Genomic DNA, 23,112 nt, shown 5'->3' with positions numbered 1-23,112 from the left:
TTCCGCTAATTTAAAAAGTAACACACATTTCTGATAGATAGTTAGACCCAATTTTTCTTAAAATGGCATTGTTATGACAAAAGTCAGCTGTCTGAATAGAGTTTGGGGAAACATATATTTTGAAGAATTGCTTCTTATGTTGTTTTCTTATTTACAGTATATCTCTCTACCGGGGGAATTGCAGGCCCATACGATTTGAGCCACCAATGCTGGATTTCCATGAACAGTAAGTTTAAAATTTTTGGACTATACTTTCCCATTAAACTATTATATGTATTTTACATGCATTTGTCTTGTCTTTTGCCTGTGTTACATCTGTATGGGAAAGTTACATGTTCTAGTCATCAGGAAAACAAATGATAATGAATGCAGTTTGAAAATGGGAAGTAAATATCTATTAGGAGTCTAACATGTAATATTAACTTTTAAAGCTTGAAAAATACTCGCATGTTGTAGTCTCTGGTTCAGAGAATCTTTGGAAACAGCAAAGAACTTACAGTTAGTTGTTTTGATTAGCAATTCATTTTTATTTTTACTATTTAAAAATCTTCTTGTGAATAAAATATATTCTATTTGTTTAATATATGTGCTTTTAATAGACAAGCTCTTTTATATCACCAAATAGTATTATCACCAACCCATAATGGCAGGTAAAAGCAAATGCACAGATAGACATGGTTCAGTCACAGAACTCTGCCTTGATGAGCTAAGCAGACCACTGCGCACCCTCCCCCAAGCAGGAGAGACTCCCTGGCCTCTAAGCAGCTAATACACCCAAGGGCCAGCAAAGCAGCTACATACCTGCACTCAGCACCTAAGAAAGAGCCCCATAGTGCACCCCCAAGATATTTGCTTGGCCTGCCCAATGGCCCTGCACCTGAAATCAGGGCCTGAAAAACAGCCCTGTGGGCAACCACCAGCAGACACACCTCCAGACCAGCTGAGCAGCTCTGTGCCTGTGTCAGGCCTAAGAAATAGCCCTGTGGGTCGCCCCTAGCAAATGTGTCCCCAGGCCAGCCAAGCAGCCTTGTGCGCACATCCTGGATCTGAGAAGCAGCTGCATAGGCTGCCTCTGGCAGACACATCCACAGGCCGGCTGAGCAGACTTGCAACTGTGTCCTGGACCTGAGAAACAGCCCCATAGGGCAGACACACTTCAAGGCCAACTAAACACCCATGTGTCTGCACTCCCACCCTGAGAAACAGCTCCATGGGCCACCCCAAGCCAACAGACACCCAAGCCATCTGAGAAGCCATGAGACTGTATCCCAAGCCTGAAAAACAGCCCTGCAGGCCATCTCTGGCAAACATAACTCGCAGTTCAGCTGAGCAGCCTCAGTGGGCTCCTAAATGTCCCTTCACAGATTCTCCAAAAAGAGTTTTTTCATCTTGCTGAGTCAAAAGAAAGTTTTAACTCTGTGACATAAATCCACACATCACAAAGCAGTTTCACAGATAGCTAGGCCTGAGAAACAGCCCTTTGGGCTACTCCTGGCAGGCATACCCCCATACCATCCAACTAAACACATGCTTGTGCTCCTGTCCAGAGTAACAGCCCTGTGGTTTAGAGCCAGACCCTAAGTTGGCCAGATTCCAAGCTGCCTGACCCACTGTGTGGATGCACACATCCCTGACCTGAGACACAGCCTGTGAGCCCACCCTCAACAAAGTTGCACCGCTACCAGCACAGACTCTCTCAGCCTAGGCTACTGAGATACTTGCAGACGTCAAGTGTGACTGACAGCTGAGGAAAGTACAGAGAGACTACACTACAGTGCCCACCTAGACACAGATGCACCAAAGCCAGTGCACCCCACCAATCTGACACTCCAAGACCCATTTATATGAATAAGTCTTTCCCTGTGAAATGTACTCCATAAAATTGGAAGAAATGACTTTTCTACCAGATATATAGAAATCAACATGGGGACACATCAAACATAAAAAAGCAAGGAAACGTGACACCTCCAAAGGCAAATAATAATTCTTCAGTAATAGACCCCAATCATAAGAAAATATACTAAATGCTAGAGAAAGAATTCAAAATAATATTAAAGAATCTCAGTGAGATACAGGAAAACTTACAATTAAGCAAAATCAAGAAAACAGTTCATGATTTGAATAAGAAATTCAAAAAGAGATAGGTAACATAAAAAAGAACCAAACAGAAATCCTAGAGCTGAAGAATTCAATGAGTGAAATAAAAAATACAGTCAAGAGCTTCAACAACAGACTAAACCAAGCAGAAGAAGGAATTTCTGAACTTGAAGACAGATCTTTTGAAATAACACAGGCAGACAAAAAAGGAAAAAAGGGTGAAGAAAGCCTACAGGATGTATTGTATACCATGAAGTGAACAAATATATTATGGTCATTCCAGAAGGAGAAGAGAAAGGAAAAAGGCATAGAAAACATACTTAATGAAATAGTAGCTGAAAACTTCCCAAGTCTTGAAATTTGAGATGGACATTGGGGTCCAATAAACTCAAAGAATTTCAATTAGAGTCAGCCCAAACAGGTTATTTCTGAGGCACATTATAGTCAAATTATCAGATGTTAAAGGTAAAGAATTCTAAAAGCAGCAAGAGAAAAGTGTCAAGTCACATATAAGGGAATTCCCATTAAACTAACAGCAGATTTCTCAGCAGAAAACTTACAGGCTGGGAAAGAATGGAATGATATATTAAAAATACTTAAAGTGGGGGTGGGGGACCTGTGAGCCAAGAACACTATACCCTGCAAAGCTACATTTCAGAAATAAAAAAGAAGTAAAATCTTTCACAAACAAGGAGAAATGAAGGGAATTCATCACTGCTAGACTGGCCTTACAAGAAATGCTCAAGGGAGTCTTATATCTGGAAATGAAAAAATAACAACCACCATTATGAAAACATGTGAAACTATAAAATTCACTGGTAGAGCCCAAACACAAAGAAAGGAAAAAGAATCAAACCATATCAATGTGAAAACCACCCAAGCACAGAAAAACCATAAGAAAGGAAGTACGGAACAAAAGATAAAACATCCAGAGAACAATATGACAGGAACAAGTCTTTACCTATCAATAACCCTGAATGTAAATGGGTTCGGTTCCCCCATTTAAAAGATATAAACTGGCTGAATGGATAAACACCCAACTATATACTGCCTATAAGAAACTCACCTCATCTGTAAAGTCATACAGGCTGATAGTGAAGGGATAGAAAAAGATACTTCATCCAGATGGAAACCAAAAGCCAGCAGGAGTAGCATTACTTATATCAGGCCAAACAGACATCAAGTAAAAAGCTATAAAAAGCAACAAAGAAGGACATTATGAGATAAAGGGATCAGTTAAGCAAGAGAATGTAACAGTTGGAAATATATATGCACCTAGCACTAGAGCACCCAGATATAAAAAGCAACTATTAGATCTAAAGGGAGAGATAGACCCCAGTACAATAATAGAGTTGGGGATTTCAACAGTCTACTCTCAGCATTGGACAGGTCATCTAGACAGAAAATCAATAAAGAAGCATTGGATTTAAACTACACCATCAACCAAATGGACCTAACAGACATTTACAGAACATTTCACCAAACAGCTGCAGAATACCATTTCTTTCGTCAACACATGAAGCATTCTTCAGGATTGATCATATGTTAGGACAGAAAACAAATCTCAAAAAAATTTTTTAATTAATTTTATCAACTATCTTATCTGACCACAATGGAATTTAAAACTAGAAATCAATAACAAGAGGAACATTCAAAACTACAAATACATGAAAATCAAACAACATATTCCTGAATGACCAATGGGTGAAGGAAGAAATTAAATGGTAAACTAAAATATTTTTTGAGACAAATGAAAATAGAAATACAATATACCAAAACCTATGGGGCACAGCAAAAGCAATATTGAGGCAAATTTATATAACAATAAATCCTACATCAAAAAACTAGAAAGAATTCAAATAAATAACCTAATGATGCATCTTAAAGAACTAGAAAAGAACAAACCAAAGCCTCAAAATTAGTGGAAGGAAATAAGTAAGATGAAAATCAAAATAAATGAAATTGAGACTAAAAATACCTACGAAAAGTGGGGAACATCTGTGTTTATTTGTTGAGTTACAAAAATCTAACCATATTATCTCAATATGCCATTTTTATAACCTTCTTTTTAAACTTAATATATTGTGCATACTTAAAAAAATTGCATTGAATTTTCTCTTATGTTATTTTATAGTATTAAAGAACATCAAAATTTATGGGTATATTTGTCAAATTCACTGATTTTTAATTGTTTTAAACTTTTTATTTTGTGATCAGTGCTGAAACTGATGATTTAAATACAACCATGACTATTTCCTTTCCTCAAGAGAGAGTCCTAATGAAAGGATATACAGAATATTAAAGATTTTAGTTAACCTTTAGCCTAGAGAACAGCTCGGTGTCATGAACAAGGAGCAACTTAAAGAAATAAAAGAATCAGTCTATGACCGGTGAGGAAATAAATGGGATTTCTCATAGAGACTGTTACTAGTCATAGAGAACCTGAAATCTCATGAGCTGAGAGAAATTGTGGAAGATATGTGGAAGAAGCGTGAACTCCAGTACAAGCAAGGGTCAGTTGACACAGTAAAGAAAATTTATTTGAAGCATAGCAAAGGAGTACAGTTATATAAGACTGTTCCCCAAAGCAGCGGATTTACATGCTGCTCCAAAATAGTGGAAACAAACAAACAATAGTCTGTCATGTTGTGATAGTCTGAATGTTTGTGTCCTCCCAAAATTCATATATTGAAACCTAATCTCTGATGTGATGGTGTTCAGAGGTGGAGCCTTAGGAGGTGTTTAGGTCAGGAGCGCAGACCTAATCTCACAAATGGAATTAGTGACCTTACAAGACAGGCCCCACAGAGCTACTGTCCCCTTTCTACCATGTGAGGACCCAGCTAGAAGGTGTCACCTGTGACCCAGAAAGAAGGCTCCACACAAGAACCCAACTGTGTCGACACCCTGATCTCAGATTTCCCAGCCTCTAGATCTATGAAAAATAAATTTGTCATTTATTCTGCTATAGCAGCCCAAAAGGACTGAGCCACCATTCTACTATTATTTAAAACTTTTCTGGATCAAGTCAGAGAACACTGAGCAGAGTTTGTTATATCTCGCAAGCGTAGAAGTGGATCTGTAGAAGTAGGGGTTGCGGGCAGGTGTGAACCAACATGTGTAAGGGTTCAGTCAGAGAGGCAGAACTAGTCAGATTTTAAATGAATGTATATGTATATATACACGCACATGGGTTTATAATAAGGAATTGGCTTATATGTTTGAAAGAGCTGGTTAAGCAAGCTCAAAGCCCACAGGGCCAGGCAGTCAGGAAGGGAGGATAGCAGACTGGAACCCCAAGGGCACACACTGAAGTTTCTTGTCCACAGATAAGTATCCAGGGAAGATCCTGAGGAGAGGAGAGAAATTGCAGGTCTAGCTGCTGTTTGAAGCCTCTTGGCTCAGACAGGGCCTAAGCTTTCTTTGAAAGCGCTTCCCAGTGACTAAGACAGACTCACCTAGAATAATCCTTTTTGTTAACTTATAATCAGCCTATTAGGGTACTTTAATTATGTTGGCAAAATCTCTTCCAGCAGCACTTAGGTTAGTGTTTGAATAACTGGGAAAAGGTATATTATGCTACAAAATAGCTGCTGTCTCACTTTTCTCTTCTGGCTCTAAGGAGATAATATTACTTGTAACTCACCCTAACCAGAAACATACTAGAAAGGGAATTCTGGGGACTTTAGTTCAGTCCAGCCAAGTTGATATCACAAAGCTACCCCATAGATACAAACAAAGAGGTTCCTAAATTTTGAACTTCTGACTCTAGAAAATGAAGAGAGCTATGGTTGAAAGAATTTGCTTAGTAATTTTAAGTTAAGGTTCTTTTTATGAAACTTGAAAGTAGTCTTGGGACAAAGAAAATGAAATTTGTACATTTTCACTGCAGAAAGTAAATTATCAATGTCTTCAGAAAGTGACTGCTAAAGGAAATCAGATATTTTAGAATATATCCTCTTTTAAAGTTATTGTATGTTTTTTCCACTCTCAGAAGCATACAACTTGTTGATTCAAGTTGTTTTCTGCATTAACTGCATTTATTTTTGCCACCACAAATCACTGCTCTTTTTAACATGAATGTTACCAAGTGAAAAAAGATTAGAATACTGTAATACAGAATGGCCCCTCTTAATACCTGTTAGCTTACCTATTCAACATGTACCTTTTTTTTTTTTTTTTTTTTTTGCAGTTATCCAGCCCTTAGGCCTGGCACCCTGTCCTAGCTCAGGGGTAAATCTTGATTAATCAAGTCAGTTGTAATAATTCCATTATTATCGCTTGTGGTCTGTTCAAGGGTGAATGTGACCCAGTTTTACTCTATAATATGAGGGCAGGTCAACTGAGGTGTTTCTGGGGAAGGATTGTTTTTTTTTACTCTGAAAAGAGTCACAGCCAGATGCTGTGGCTCACGCCTGTAATCCCAACCCTATGGGAGGCCGAGGTGGGAGGATTGCTTGAGCTCAAGAGTTTGAGACCAGCCTGGGCAACACAGTGAAACCCAATCCCTACAAAAAATTTTAAAAAGTAATGGTGGTGTGCGCCTGTAGTCCCAGCTATTCAGGAGGCAGCTCAGGAGGCAGAGGTTGCAGTGAGCTGAGATCACAACACGGCACTCCAGCCTGTGCAACAGAGCCAGACCCTGTCTCAAAAAAAAAAAAAAAAAAAAAAAAAAAAAAAAAGTCGCAAGAAAGAAACGCCCATCTTCTATGCCAGATACTGTCTGCATGCAGTGCCTAGGATACTGTGGCAATCTTCTTGCAATCAGTGAGGGGTTCTAGCCTGAGGACTGATACCATGCAGTCACCAAAGGCAATTGGTCTAACAGAGTGGAAAGATAGAAAGAACCTGCGTCTTTCATAATGTTGTTGAACTGCTAAATTAATCAACCCTGGAACTGCCCTACTTTAGGTCTTTTTGTTTGGTGACACTTTGATCTGTTGGAGAGCGCATGGCACCTGGCACCGCTAACTTCTTCCTCCCTCTCAGATCTTTCCCTCCCTGTACCCTTGTGAACCTCTGTCCATGTTTTCCTCCTGTGCCTGAGGCTATTTTTAAAATTATCTTTCAAGGGTTTATGTTCCTCTGCGTATCCCCAAATTGCGGTTGTGTGCAGCTGCGTTTCTTTCCTCACCTCATTTCAACCAATTCTGCGCTTTTTTACTGGGTGGGTTCTTCCATGCCTTTGGCATATGCCTGTAATCTCCCAGTCTCTGTCATCCCCCCTCACTCACCATGTGTCTCCAACACCACCCTAAACTCACCATGTCTTGTTCTTCTGTATCTCCAGTCCATGAACGGTACCATAGTCACCAAAGCCAGAATCTTCAGGCTTCCTGGATTCCTCCCTTTCCGTCACAGCACTCCATCCCCTTCCCGTCAAATCCGTTCCAGGAAGGAGTCCTATGAATTTTTCATGTCTGTTCTTCTCTAATCCTCACTACTTACCCCTCTCCTCTTAACTCAGGTCCGCATCATTTCTCATCTGGACTGTTACCATATGCCTGCCACTTTCTAGTTCAGGATTCATGCTGTCAACAGGGAAATGTTTTTCACATCAAAATCTGATCATGTCGTTTTCCCCACTTCCCCTTCCCCAAAATTTCTTTAATGGTTTCCTATTTGCCTTCAGGATAAATGCTAAATTCATTATAAAACTTGCCTTTTTACCTTCCTTATATGTCCTCCACACCTGGAGAGAACTACATGTCATTTCCTGAAAGCACTGATCTTCATAAGGGCTGGGCGTGTTATTCATACCTTGAGTCTCCCCTCTAAAGATAGTTTTTTATGGAAGTTTTCATACATATAGGAAAGTAGAAAGAACAAATAATGGATGTATTTTTAACATAAACTCAGGGGTTGTTACCATTTTTGCATATTTATACTTTTGTCTTTGAATCATTTGAAAGCAGCAGACCTCATGACCTTTCATTCCTAATTCTTGAGCACACACTGCCATACAGTTGATCCTTTAACAACATGGCAGGTTAGGGGCATGGACTCCCCACCACACTGCATAGTTGAAAATTCATATGTAACTTCTGACTCCCCAAAAACTTAACTACTAATAGCCTACTTTTGACCAGAAGCCTTGCTGATAATATAAGCAGTCAGTTAACATATATTTTGAATGTAATAGATATTATATGTACTGTATTTTTACCATAAAGGAAGCTAAAAAAAAGTTAAGAAAACAATAAGGAAATTCTCATTCATTAAGTGGAGGTGGATCATCATAAAGGTCTTCACCTCATCTTCACATTGAGTAGGCTGAGGAGGAAGTGATAGTCTCACTGTCACAGGTGGCAGAGGCGGAAGAAAATCTGTGTGGACCCTCACAGTTCAAACCCATATTGTTCAACAGTCAACTGTATAAGGACATTCTGCATAACTACAGTACCATTATTGACACTGTAAGAAAATTAATAGTAATTATGGGGTGCTTTTAATCTCCCTCTGTTTTGGTCAAGGCTGTAGTTGTTCGGTTTTAAGTGACAGAAACCTGAAACTAATTGAGGCAAAAATGATAATATATTGGAATACTGAGGACCATAATATATCTGCAGGAAAGTCAGAGATGCAGCTGGCACCTGGGAACAACAGCATTCACTTGCTCTAACACCACCAGGAGTCTTCTGTCTCTTATTTCTGCCTGCCTATGTATTGGCTTATTCTCTCTCACTGCCGGTATCCTTTTCCTACAGCAATGGGAAGAAATTCGCTGACTGCTCTTCAGCCTTGCGTTCTGTGTCTTCCCTCCACTGGGAAGCTCTGTTGTAAAGCAAGCCTTTCCCCAGTCTAAGCAGTGGAAACTGCCTTCTCTCTGCCTCCAGGGTAGTGTTAATCCTGCCGAGATGAGATGGAGCCCCACCCAAAATTTGGTTCAGATATCAAGACTGTTGATGTCACACATGCACACACACCAGCAGGATGAAAAAGTTTATTATATTCACCGAATGAAGCTTCTAGGGGATGACCATGGTAGGCGGATGTGAGGAAGGGCTGGAGAGAGCAGAGAAAGACTAGCTTGGTTTTTTTGTTTGTTTCTTTGCTCATTATGTTTTTTTTTTAATTATTATACTTCAAGTTCTGGGGTATATGTGCAGAACGTGCAGTTTTGTTACATAGGTATACACATGCCATGGTAGTTTGCTGCACGCATCAACCCATCACCTACGTTAGGTATTTCTCCTAATGTTATCCCTCCTCTAGCCCCCGAGCCCCTGACAGGCCCTGGTGTATGATGTTCCCCCCTGTATGTCCATGTGTTCTCATTGTTCTACTCCCACTTATGAGTGAGAACATGCAGTGTTTGGTTTTCTGCTCTTGTGGTAGTTTGCTGAGAATGATGATTTCCAGCTTCATCCATGTCCCTGCAAAGGACATGAACTCATCCTTTTGTATGGCTGCATAGTATTCCATGTTGTATGTGTGCCACATTTTCTTTATCCAGTCTATTGATGGACATATGAGTTGCTTCCAAGTCTTTGCTATTGTGAATAGTGCCGCAGTAAACATACGTGTGCGTGTGTCTTTATAGTAGAATGATTTATAGTCCTTTGGGTATATACCCAGTAATGGGATTGCTGGGTCAAATGGTATTTCTAGTTCTAGATCCTTGAGGAATCACCACACTGTCTTCTACAATGGTTGAACTAATTTACCTGCCCACCAGTAGTGTAAAAGCGTTCCTATTTCTTCACATCCTCTCCAGCATCTGTTGTTTCCTGACTTTTTAATGATCGCCATTCTAACTGGTGTGAGATGGTATCTCATTGTGGTTTTGATTTGCATTTCTCTAATGACCAGTGATGATGAGCTTTTTTTCATATGTTTGTTGGCTGCATAAATGTCTTCTTTTAAGAAGTGTCTGTTCATATCCGTTGCTCACTTTTTGATGGGATCTTTTTTTCTTGAAATTTGTTTAAGTTCCTTGTAGATTCTGGATATTAGCCCTTTGTCAGTTGGATAGATTGCAAAAAAACTTAGTTCTGCCATTCTGTAGGCTGCCTTTTCACTCTGATGATAGTTTCTTTTGCTGTGCAGAAGCTCTTTAGTTTAATTAGGTCCCATGTGTCAATTTTGGCTTTTGTCGCCATTGCTTTTGGTGTTTTAGTCATGAAGTCTTTGCCCATGCCTATGTCCTGAATGGTATTCCCCAGGTTTTCTTCTAGGATTTTTATGGTCCTAGGTTATACGTTTAAGTCTTTGATCCATCTTGAGTTGATTTTTGTATAAGGTGTAAGAAAGTGGTCCAGTTTCAGTTTTCTGCATATGGCAAGCCAGTTTTCCCAACGCCATTTATTAAATAGGGAATCTTTTCTGCATTGCTTGTTTGTGTCAGGTTTGTCAAACATCAGATGGTTGTAGATATGTGGTGTTATTTCTGAGGCCTCTCTTCTGTTCTCTTGGTCTATATATCTGTTTTGGTACCAGGACCATACTGTTTTCGTTACCGTAGCCTTGTAGTATAGTTTGAAGTCACATAGTGTGATGCCTTTAGCTTTGTTCTTCTTGCCCAGGATTGTCTTGGCAACACAGGTTCTTTTTGGTTCCATATGAAATTTAAAGTAGTTTTTTCCAGTTCTATGAAGAAAGTTAGTGGTAGCTTGTTGGGGATAGCAGTGAATCTATAAATTACTTTAGGCAGTATGGCCATTTTCATGATATTGATTCTTCCTATCCATGAGCATAGAATGTTTTTCCATTTGTTTGTGTCCTCTCTTAATTTCCTTGAGCAGTGGTTTGTAGTTCTCCTTGAAGAGGTCCTTCACATCCCTTGTAAGTTGGATTCCTAGGTATTTTGTTCTCTTTGTAGCAATTGTGAATGGGAGTTACTCATGATTTGGCTCTCTGTTTGTCTGTTAGTGGTGTATAGGAATGCTTCTGAGTTTTGCATATTGATTTTGTATCCTGAGACTTTGCTGAAGTTGCTTATCAGCAACTTAAGGAGATTTTGGGCTGAGTCGATGGGGTTTTCTAAATATACCATCATGTCATCTGCAAACAGATACAATTTGACTTCCTCCTTTTCTATTTGAATACCCTTTATTTCTTTCTCTTGCCTGATTGTCCTGGCCAGAACTTCCAATACTATGTTGAATAGGAGTGGTGAGACAGGGCATCCTTGTCTTGTGTCAGTTTTCAAAGGGAATGCTTCCAGTTTTTGCCCACTCAGTATGGTATTGGCTATGGGTTTGTCATAAATAGCTTTTATTATTTTGAGATATGTTCCATCAATACCTAGTTGATTGACAGTTTTTAGTATGAAGGAGTGTTGAATTTTGTTGAAGGCCTTTTCTGCATCTATTGAGATAATCCTGTGTCTTTTGTCATTGGTTCTGTTTATGTGATGGATTACCTTTATTGGTTTACTTATGTTGAACCAGCCTTCCACCCCAGGGATGAAGACAACTTGATCGTGGTGGATAAGCTTTTTGATGTGCTGTTCAGTTTGCCAGTATTTTATTGAGGATTTTCGCACCAGTGTTCATCAGGGATATTGGCCTGAGATTTTCTTTTTTTGTTGTGTCTCTGACAGGTTTTGGATCAGGATGATGCTGGCCTCATAAAATGGGTTAGGGAGGATTTCCTCTTTTTCTGTTGTTTGGAATAGTTTCAGAAGGAATGGTACCAGCTCCTCTACCTCTGGTAGAATTTGACTGTGAATCCATCTGGTCCTGGACTTTTTTCGGTTGGTAGGCTATTAATTACTGCCTCAATTTCAGAACTTTCAATTGGTCTATTCAGGGATTCGACTTTTTCCTGGTTTAGTCTTGAGAGGGTGTATGTGTCCAGGAATTTATCCATTTCTTCTAGATTTTCTAGTTTATTTGCGTAGAGGTGTTTATAGTATTCTCTGATAGTAGCTTGTATTTCTGTTGGATAAGTGGTGATATCCCGTATATCACTTTTTATTCCATCTATCTATTTGATTCTTCTCTGTTAGTCTGGCTAGTGGTCTATTTTGTTGACCTTTTCAAAAACCCAGCTCCTGGATTCATTGATTTTTTGAAGGGTTTTTTGTGTCTCTATTTCCTTCATTTCTGCCCTGATCATGGTTATTTCTTGTCTTCTGCTAGATTTTGTATTTTTTTTTGCTGTCACTTCTCTAGTTCTTCTAATTTTGAAGTTATGTTGTCGATTTTAGATCTTTCCTGCTTTCTCTGATGAGCATTTAGTGGTGTAAATTTCCCTCTACACAGTGCTTTAAATGTGTCCCAGAGATTCTGGTACATTGTGTCTTCGTTCTCATTGGTTTCAGAGAACATCTTTTTTCTGCCTTCATTTTGTTATTTACCCAGTAGTCATTCAGGAGCAGGTTGTTCAGCTTCCATGCAGTTGTGCAGTTTTAAGTGAGTTTCTTAATCCTGAGTTCGAATTTGATTGCACTGTGATCTGAGAAACTGTTTGTTATGATTTCTGTTATTTTGCATATGTTGAGGAGTGTTTTACTTCCAATTATGTGGTCAGTTTTAGAATAAGTGTGATGTGGTGCTGAGAAGAATGTATATTCTGTTGATTTGGGGTGGAGAGTTCTGTAGATGTCTATTAGGTTTGCTTGGTCCAGAGCTGAGTTCAATTGCTGAATATCCTTGTTAATTTTCTGTCTCGTTGATCTGTCTAATATGGACAGTGGGGTGTTAAAATCTCCCACTATTATTGTGTGGGAGTCTAAGTCTCTTTGTAGGTCTCTAAGAACTTGCTTTATGAATCTGGGTGTTCCTGTATTGGGTGCATATATATTTAGGATAGTTAGCTCTTGTTGCATTGATCTGTTTACCATTATATAATGCCCTTCTTTGTCTCTTTTGATCTTTGTTGGTTTAAAGTCTGTTTTATCAGAGATTAGGACTGCAACTCCTGCTTTTTTTCCTTTCCATTTGCTTGGTAAATATTCCTCCATCCATTTATTTTGAGCCTGTGTGTCTTTGCATGTGAGATGGGTCTCCTGAATATAGCACACTGATGAGTCTTGACTCTTTTTTCAGTTTGCCAGTCTGTGTCTTTAATTGGGGCATTTGGCCCATTTACATTTAAGTTTAATATTGTTATGTGTGAATTTGATCCTGTTATTATGATGCTAGCTGGTTGTTTGCCGGTTAGTTGGAGTTTCTTCATAGTGTCGATGTTCTTTACAATTTAGTATGTTTTTACAGTGGATGGTACTGGTTGTTCCTGTCCATGTTTAGTGCTTCCTTCAGGAGCTCTTGTAAGGCAGGCCTGGTGGTGACAGAATATCTCAGCATTTGCTTGTCTGTAAAGGATTTTATTTCTCCTTCACTTATGAAGCTTAGTTTGGCTGGATATGAAATTCTGGGTTGAAAATTATTTTCTTTAAGGATGTTGAATATTGGGCCTCACTCTCTTCTGGCTTGTAGAGTTTCTGCCGAGAGATCCTCTGTTAGTCTGATGGGCTTCCCTTTGTGGGTAACCCGACCTTTCTCTGTGGCTGCGCTTAACATTTTTTCCTTCATTTCAACCTTGGTGAATCTGACAATTATGTGTCTTAGGGTTGCTCTTCTCGAGGAGTGTTGTTGTGCTGTTCTCTGTATTTCCTGAATTTGAATGTTGGCCTGTCTTGCTAGATTGGAGAAGTTCTCCTGGATAATATCCTGAAGAGTGTTTTCCAGCTTGGTTCCATTCTCCCCATCACTTCCAGGTACACCAATCAAACGTAGATTTGGTCTTTTCACATAGTTCCATATTTCTTGGAGGCTTTGTTCATTCCTTTTTATTCCTTTTTCTCTAATCTTGTCTTCGCTCTTTATTTCATTAAGTTGATCTTCAATCGCTGATATCCTTTCTTCCACTTGACCGATTCAGCTATTGAAACTTGTGTATGCTTCACGAAGTTCTCGTGCCGTATTTTTCAGCTCCATCAGGTCATTTATGTTCTTCTCTACACTGATTATTCTAGTTAGCAATTTGTCTAACCTTTTTTCAAGGTTCTTGGCTTCCTTGCATTGGATTAGAACATACTTCTTTAGCTTGGAGGAGTTTGTTATTACCCACCTTCTGAAACCTACTTCTGTCAATTTGTCAAACTCATTCTCCATCCAGTTTTGTTCCCTTGCTGGCGAGGAGTTGTGATCCTTTGCAGGAGAAGAGGCCTTCTGGTTTTTGGAATTTTCAGCCTTTTTGTGCTGGTTTCTCCCCATCTTTGTGGATTTATCTACCTTCGGTCTTTGATGTTGGCGACCTTTGGATGGCGTCTTTGAGTGGACATGCTATTCCTTTCTGTTAGTTTTCCTTCTGACAGGCTCCTCTGCTGCCGGTCTGCTGGAGTTTGCTGGAGGTCCATTCCTGACCCTGTTTGCCTTGGTATCACCAGTGGAGGCTGCAGAACAGCAAAGATTGCTGCCTGATCGTTCCTCTGGAAGCTTCGTCCCAGAGGGGCACCTGCCAGATGCCAGCTAGAGCTCTCCTGTATGAGGTGTCCGTTGGCCCCTACTGGGAGTTTTCTCCCAGTCAGGATACACAGGGGTCAGGGACCCACTTGAGGAGGCAGTCTGACCTTTAGCAGAGCTCGACGCTGTGCTGGGAGGTCCACTGCTCTCTTCAGAGCTGCCAGGCAGGGATGTTTAAGTCTGCTGAAGTTTTGGCCACAGCCACCCCTTTCCCCAGGTGCTCTGTCCCAGGGAGCTGGGGGTTTATCTATAAGTCCCTGACTGGGGCTGCTGCCTTTTTTTCAGAGATGCCCTACCCAGAGAAGAGAAATGTGGCAGTCTGGCCACAGCGGCCTTGCTGAGCTGCAGTGGGCTCCGCCCAGTTCTAACTTCCCAGTGACTTTGTTTACACTGTAACTGTAAAACCACCTACTCAAGCCTCAGCAATGGCGGACGCCCCTCCCCCCCACCAAGCTCCATTGTCGCAGGTTGACCTCAGACTGCTGCTGTGCTGGCAGCGAGAACTTCAAGCCAGTGAATCTTAGTTTTCTGGGCTTCATGGGGGTGGGGCCCACTGAGCCAGACCACTTGGGTCCCTGGCTTCAGCATCCCTTTCCAGGGGAGTGAATGGTTCTGTCTTGCTGGTGTTCCAGGTGCCACTGGGGTATGGGAAAAAAAGAACTCCTGCAGTTAGTTCAGTGTCTGCCCAAATGGCCTCCCAGTTTTGTGCTTGAAACCCGGGGCCCTGGTGGGGTAGGCACCGGAGGGAATCTCCTGGTTTGCAGCTTGCAAAGACCGTGGGACAAGCGCAGTATCTGTGCCAGAGTTCCTCAGGTTCAGTCCCTGACAGCTTCCTTTGGGTAGGAGAAAAAATTCCCCAACCCCTTGTGCTTCACAGGTGAGGTGATGCCCCACCCTGCTTCAGCTCGCCTTCCGTGGGCTGCACCCATTGTCTAACCAGTCCCAGTTGGAAATGTAGAAATCACCCGCCTTCTGCATCCACCTTGCTGGGAGCCGCAGACTGGAGCTGTTCCTATTCGGCCATCTTGCCAGCAGTCGGTTTTTATTGTGGTTGGGGAGCAAGGCTGGAGTGGGTTTGCGTGATTGGAACTTCTCACTAGCTCCCAGAGAGAAGGGCTTTCTTATTGGCTTGCCCAGGTGTGGGGCTCGAGGTAAAGGGGCATCGTTGGAACTTGAAAACTATCAACAGTTGAATATCAAAAATGGAGTTAGAGTCTTTCTAACTCATGGCATCTTCTAAAAAGTATCAGGCCCTTCAGTAAGGGTGCATCTAGAATTTCCCTTGCTTCTTTCTTGACCCCAGTGCTGACTCCTGTCATTACCCTGATCATTCCTACTCCCCTCTAGAATTTGTTTCACAATAAACAGATCAAATTAGCTTTCTTTGTTTTCAGACTTTTTGTTTAAATTTATTCTTTAAGCCTACCTTTATTCTCTCTGCCCTCCCTCGCTTTCCCTCCCCTTCTTTTCTTTTCCCTCTTTCTCTCCTCCTCTCTCCTTGTAACATCCCATGGGGCAATCTAGACACCACTGGCTCCCCTCCCATTCTCCACTCCCCCCCCACCCCGTTTTTATGCCAGTGCTGTTAAATGTTTTTCTGTTTCCATAGCAACTCCTGTAATTGCCTAATGGATTCTTCCTGCCTGCTATACAGACAAAACCAGTTCACTGAGACCATGGTATTGGAATAAAGAGTTTTACTAACATGAGGCTAGCCACACAGGAGATAGAGTTATTACTTAAATCAGTCTCCCTGAAGGCTTGGAGATTAGGGTTTTTCAAGGATAGTTTTGTGGGCAGGGGGCTAGGGAATGAGGAATGTTGATTGGTTGGGGATGGAATCATAGGGGTGTGGAATATGGTCCTCCTGCTCTGAGTCAGCCTCTTGGTGGGGGCCACAGGACCAGTTGAGTCAGCCAGTGGTCAGAAATGCAAACGTCTGAAAGGATCTCTCAAAAGTCCAATCTTAGATTCTGTAGTAGTAATGCTTCCTACAGGAGTGATTGGGAAACTTAGAAATCTTACGATCTCCCAGACAATATCCAGTTATCTCAGGCCCCTCTCATAACCCTAACCTCATGGCCTTTGATTAGTTTTCAGAAGCAGTTTCGTTTTGGGAAAGGTTATTGTCATCCTTGCTTTAACGTTAAACTATAAACTAAATTCCTCCCAAAGTTAGCTTTGCCTGTTCCCAGAAATGACAAAGGACAACTTGGAGGTCAGAAGCAAGATGGAGTCAACTATGTCAGATTTCTCTTACTGTTCTAATTTTGCAAAGGCGGTTTCACTCCAGACATTCATTGCAGGCTGTAAAAGATGCTTTGGGTAGAAACTTGGTTTACTAAAATCTTTGGCTTATAATTATTACATTCAGAAAATCTTGATTTCAGATCTAAAGTTTAAAGTAGGTACTTCATGGCTATAAAAAAATGGACATTGAATAGACTATTGCTAAAAATAGATGTCTTTATTGTCAAGATAAATTTAGTTTATGAAAGGCATTTTTCTCTGATGACTTTTTGGTATTCCAAGAAAATCAAATAGGCCCCCTAAAGGGATACTTGGTGCCTCTTAGCTTTTCAATTCCTACCTACCCAATCTTTCCATAAAAGATTTTACATCAACTCCCCAGCTCAGCCTTCTGTCTAAAATGTTTTTGAAAGGAGGATAGTAGTATTTTGCGGTAATTGAGTGGTACAAAGTACTGCATATTGATTTGGCCCAACTTCCTGCCCAAAACTATGCTTAACAGAGTGCTGTGTCACTGTCATTCATAAGGTCTGCCTCAGGGCAGTTGCTAAGCCATTTCTTCAGCTGTTTCCTGGCACTGCAGTGTCATCTTTCTGTGGTGTAGGAAACTTGCCCTTGACCACAAAATTGCAGTTTACTTTCCAAGCTAGTCTCTAATTCATAGCTGCTGCTTTCTAATTCTTTTGAGCCTCAGACTATTCAAAAATATGGACAGTTCGTAGTTGCTGCAACAGCACAGAGAACAGCTGTATGCCTGCTTCAGCTTGATTTATAAATACCTCACACTGTCCCTTTTGGCCCTACTTCTGTCTTTGGACAGCCAGTAATGGAAACAAACAGGACCAGCACTGGCAGGCATTTGGAAATCTTTGTTTTATTTTTAAATTTTACCTGTTCAGCCAAGTAGTCATATATCCTGCTTGTGATAGGCAGAATTCTAAGACAGACCAGAATTCCAAAAATTTCTGGCCTCTAATGTACCCGTGCATACATTCTCCCAATTATTCAATCAAACACCAATCTAGGTGTTGCTATAGAGGATTTTGAAACTGTAACTAAGGCCCCAAATCAGTTGACCTTTGAGATAGATTTTTTGTGTGTGTGAGCCTGACCTAATCCATGAACCTTTAAAATCTGGCTTTAGCAATCAGAAACAGAAATGTCAGGTATTTGAGGTAAGGGAGATATTGGATGCAAGAGAGTTTCTTCGTGCTGCTTTTGAAAATGATAGGGTCATATGGCAAAAGACTGAGAGCAACCCGAATTTTATCAACAACCAGAATGAACTTAAAAGAACTTTGAGCTTCGGATGAGGACACATCTTGCCGACATCCGCATTTCCTTGCGAGACCTCGAGCAGATAAACCATGCATTCTTACAGAATTGTAAGATAATGAACGGGCATTGCTTTAAGCCTCAAAGTTTGTGGTAATTTGTCACATAGTAGAGAAAAGCAACACATTGTGAGTTTACAAATAGTCATGTACTTTCCATGGTCTAGATTCTGCTCATGTCACCAAAGGAACGGAGGATGGTGAGGAGGAAGGCAAGCTGTTCCTATAAGGTCTGTGAGCAAGTCTGTCCAAGGAGTGCCCGCTCCTTTTGCTTCCTGTGGTGTGGACTGCCCAGAGCTAGAGGCAGCCTGCTGTGTTTGAGCACACAACGACTAAAATAGCCTGCTGATGTCCTTCCTGACACCTTCGCTCTGTTCTTGTTACTCCAAACTACTTTGAACAACATAAGTAGATGACTCTTCTCCTCTGAGCAAGGGTTCATTCATTTCTATGGGATGTGGCCCATGCCTTTCCTCTTTGATCCCTGGAAGAAAGGGCAGGGCCAGCCTCAGAAGCATTGCAGATGAAGCATTCTGATCCACTCCTGCTTCCAGGCTCCTAGCACTTCCACACTTGTCTCTTTTCCCCACAGCCCTCTCCTCCAGGAGGCCATCTCCAAAGCTGTCTTCTTGAAGGATACCCCAAATTACCTGTCCATTATATATCCTGTCTTCTTTATCTTAGCTGAGATTGAATATACTAAAGTCACACAAGGAAAAATATTGAGAAAGAATTCACAGGGATGTGCATGAATGGTTGCCAATTAGCCTGAAGTCTGTTTGAATTGTAAAAGCATTATTTTTTTTAAGAAAGCATACAGTTGGTGAACTTTCAGGATGCAAGGAGCATGTTTTTATTTCTGTGTGCTGTTGTTTTCTACATATATGTCTATATGAAGCTTGAGGAAGAAGACTGTTATCTTCTATATTGTATCTATTCAGCTTCTTCCTGCAGTATCACGGCTGTAGTTTGAGGCCCCATGTGGGTCTGTACCCACTTCCCTAATTGTTTCATGGTGTCATAACCCCACCTGGGATTGATGAGCCTGTCATTTAAAGGATCTGAGTCTCCACCGAGGCAAGAGGAATTCAACAATTTGAGTGCTTCTTGGTTTGAGGAGTTCTACTGTCTAACTCCAAATATGTTCTTAGAGACCTGTTCTGGATACCTATCTATCGCTGCCTCAGGACCCAATCCCTGTTTCCGCTTTTTTTTGTTGTTGTTGTTCTGAACTGTTAGGCCACAGAATGATGGTGGACCTCATAATGTGCAGTCCACAGAATGTCAGCCACAGAATGATTTCTGGCCAGGATTTTGCTTCCCTGGGTAAAGCAGAGAAACTCTCCTGTGGGATCCTACCTCTCCAGTGCAGTCTGTGGGCACAGCTTTCCTAGTTAGTAAAAAAAAATAAAATAACTAGCGTGATGGTAGACTTTAACTCTATCAATAATTGCATTAAATATACATAATCTAAACACACCAATTAAGAGACCAAGATTGTCAGATTGAATAAAAAAGCGAGACACAACTAGCAAAAAACCTACATATATGTGTATGTGTATATATATATAAAGACATAGACAATATTTTATATATATATAGATAGATAGACATAGACAAGTTAAAAATAAAAGGACGGAATAGATATTACTATGTAAACACTAACCAAAAGAACCGTGAAAGGGCTATGTTAATTTGGACAAAGTAAACTTCAGAACAAGCACTATTACTGGGAATAAAGGGGGATATTACATAAATATAGAGGGGTTAATTTAGACACACGAAAATAACAACTCAAAATATGCATGCATCTAACAATGGAGCTTCCGAATATTTGAAGCAAATAAACCCTTAGGGCATGGGATTTTAAGAATGGAGTAAGGAGCTCAGTGGACCATCTCAACAAACAGTAACTTAACTGATGAGAATTTTTTTTTAAAAAGTTATTTAAAGTTCCAGGAAATTATTCATTCAGAAAAATGTTGTAAATCTTCATAAGAACAGTGGCAGTCTCTGGCATTTGGGCTACAACCTATTCTATTATGCTCCCCACCACATACCCCTCAAGCCCCAGCTCCTTGTTATAGAAGCTCCCTCTAACCCCAGTTTATACTCTGGGACTGCAGTTTCACCCTGAGAGGGGAGGGCTACTAGCATTTCTCATCATCCCCAACTTTGTGTTGCAGAAGTTCTATTTCAGGCACATTTCAGAAAGGACTGGGTCTCTCTTCACCCACCCTACTCTAGGACAGATGCTGTACCCCAGATGCAGCAGGCCTGAAGCCTGGGGAACCCAGTCTTGCTCACCTCACTAGTAGGATAAGTTCCACACTGGGAAGAGCAAGCTGAGAAGACCAGGGTCTACCACCCCTTCTCCAGTGTCCACTTGTACAGCAGGGCGTCACTAGGGGAAAAGCAGATCAGGCAACACAGACTTTAAAACAAAAAAGTTATTACAAATAAAGATGGACATTTTATGATTACAAAAGGGTCATTCCAGGGAGATATAACAATTATAAACATATATATATAACTAATAAGAGACCCACCCAAAATATATGAAGCAAAACTGCCAGAACTGAAGGGAGAAATACACAATGCAACAGTAATAATGACAGTCTTCAGTACCCCCATTTTCAATAATGGCTAGACCATCTAGGCAGAAGATAAAGAAATAGAAGACTTGGAAAAAGTATAAACCAACTTGACTTGTAGACATCTGTAGAACCCCATGCTCAACAGCAGAATACTTATTCAGCTCAGGCATATGTAGAGTGTTCTCCAAGATAGACCATATGCTAATCCATAATACAAACACTAGTAATTTTAAATGGATTTAAACAATACAGGCTGAACATTCCTAATCTGAAAATCCAAAATGCTCCAAAATCTGAAATTTTTTGTGTGCCAACATGATGCTCAAAGGAAATGCTCATTGAAGAATTTCAGATTCTCAGATTAGGGTTGCTTAACTGATAAGTGTAATGCAACTATTTCAAAATCTGAAAAAATCTGAAATTCAAAACACTTCTGGTTCCAAGCATTTCAGGTAAGAGGGATACTCATCCTGTACAAAGTATGTTCTCTGTCTTAATTTTCTACTGAAATAAATTGGAAATCAAAAACAAAAAAGTCTTGGGATAATAAACATACTCCCTAATAATCAGTGAATCGAATAAATCAAAAGGGAAATTAGAAAATACTTTGATATGAACAAAAAAACATATCAAAACTTACGGGATGCAGCAAAAACATTGCTGGGAAGGAAACATGTACACACCAAAATATCTCAAATCAGAAACTTAACCTTCTCCCTAAAACAACTAGCAAAAGAGCCAACTAAAGCAAACAGAAATAATAAAAACTAGAGGAAATAAATAAGATACAGAATAGAAAAACATAATAAAATCAACAAAACCAAAAGTTGGTTCTTTGAAAAGATCAAATTGTCAAACCTTTAGCTAGACTGACCAGGGAATAAACAGAAAAGACTCAAATTACTAAAATCAGGAATGTAGGAGGTGACATTACTGTCAACCTTATAGAAATAAGATTACAAGGCAATATTATAAACAACTGTATGCTAACAAATTCATTAACTTAGTTGAAATGTATAAATTTCCAGAAAGACCCAAAATACATAAACTGACTCATGGAGAAATAGAAAATCTGAATAGACTTATAACAAGTGAAATGTTTGCATTAGTCATTTAAAAACTTGCCAGAAAGTGGCCAGGTGCCGTGGCTCACGCCTGTAATCCCTGCACTTTGGGAGGCGAGGCAGGCGGATCACGAGGTCAGGAGATCGAGACCATCCTGGCTAACAGGGTGAAACCCCACGTCTACTAAAGATACAAAAAAAATTAACCAGGCGTGGTAGTGGGCACCTGTAGTCCCAGCTACTCGGGAGGCTGAGGCAGGAGAATGGCGTGAACCCAGGAGGTGGAGCTTGCAGTGAGCCGAGATCGTGCCACTGCACTCCAGCCTGGGCGACAGAGCGAGACTCCATCTCAAAACAAAACAAAACAAAACAAAAACTTGCCAGAAAGCAAGCCCTGCTCCACATAGCTTTACTTAAGGATTCTATGAAACAATCAAAGAAGAATTAATACCAATTATTCCCAAACCCTTCCAAACAATAGAAAGGGAAACAATTCCCAACTTAGTCTGTTAGATCTGTATTACCCTAATACCAAAACCAGGCAAAGACACTACAAGAAAATATAGACAAATACTTCTTCTGAATATAGACACAAAAATCCTCCACAAAATGCTAATAGATTATAAAAAGAATCTAGTGTACACCATGACCAAGTGACATTTATCTCAAGAATGCAGGGTTGGTTTAACATCGAAACAATCAATACAGGGAATACAGGGAAAACCAATAATCATGTCAATAAACACAGAAAAAGCATTTGAGAAAATAACATCCTTTCGTGATAATAATGCCTAACAAACTAGGATAGACAGGATTTTCTTCAACCTAATAAAGAGCATCTATGATGAAAACCTGAAGGCTGACATTGTACTTAATGGTGAAAGAATGAAAAAATTCCCCCTACATCAAGAACAAAACAAGGAGATCCATTCTTGTCACTTCTCTTCAACATTCTATTCCAAGTTTGACCATGGCAATAGACAGCATTACAATCTATCACAACATTGTGTGTGTTATCCAATTAATTTACTCCAAACATATCATGTTACTTGGGTGTGTGAACTTATGAGCTACTGTCTGGTAATGCATATTGAGAAGGGCAGAAGGCCAAGCCCTGGTCTTTGTCTCTTCTTGTGAATTTAAAAGGAGAGATAATCCCCAAAATGGAGAGCCCCAGTTCCACACATACACATAAGAACTATTGATTGCCCCTTATTTGTCACCACTCTTAACTGACAATGCTTAGGCAGAAGCATTGTGGGACAAAGGTATCTTCCTAAATCATAGTTCAGTAGCCCTAGGACTGTGTAGGACCAGAGAGAGACGTTAGAGGAGAGCATTTCAAGGGCAGCTACTC

General features: G+C 40.4%; 1 protein-coding gene across 3 annotated transcripts in view; it reads left to right on the top strand.

Annotated features, from left to right (window-relative positions):
• TMEM131 (transmembrane protein 131) overlaps window positions 1-23,112 on the top strand; it is a 249,944-nt gene that overhangs the window by 117,546 nt on the left and 109,286 nt on the right. For all 3 annotated transcript variants that reach the window (XM_030827215.1, XM_030827214.1, XM_030827213.1), the window contains exon 4: window positions 158-226. In XM_030827215.1, coding sequence (XP_030683075.1) covers window positions 158-226 — 69 coding nt within the window. The remainder of the gene's footprint in view (window positions 1-157; window positions 227-23,112) is intronic.

The sequence above is a fragment of the Nomascus leucogenys genome, chromosome 14 (genome assembly GCF_006542625.1).
Source record: "Nomascus leucogenys isolate Asia chromosome 14, Asia_NLE_v1, whole genome shotgun sequence".
NCBI lineage: Eukaryota > Metazoa > Chordata > Mammalia > Primates > Hylobatidae > Nomascus > Nomascus leucogenys.
This window is presented reverse-complemented; position numbering and strand designations above follow the sequence as displayed.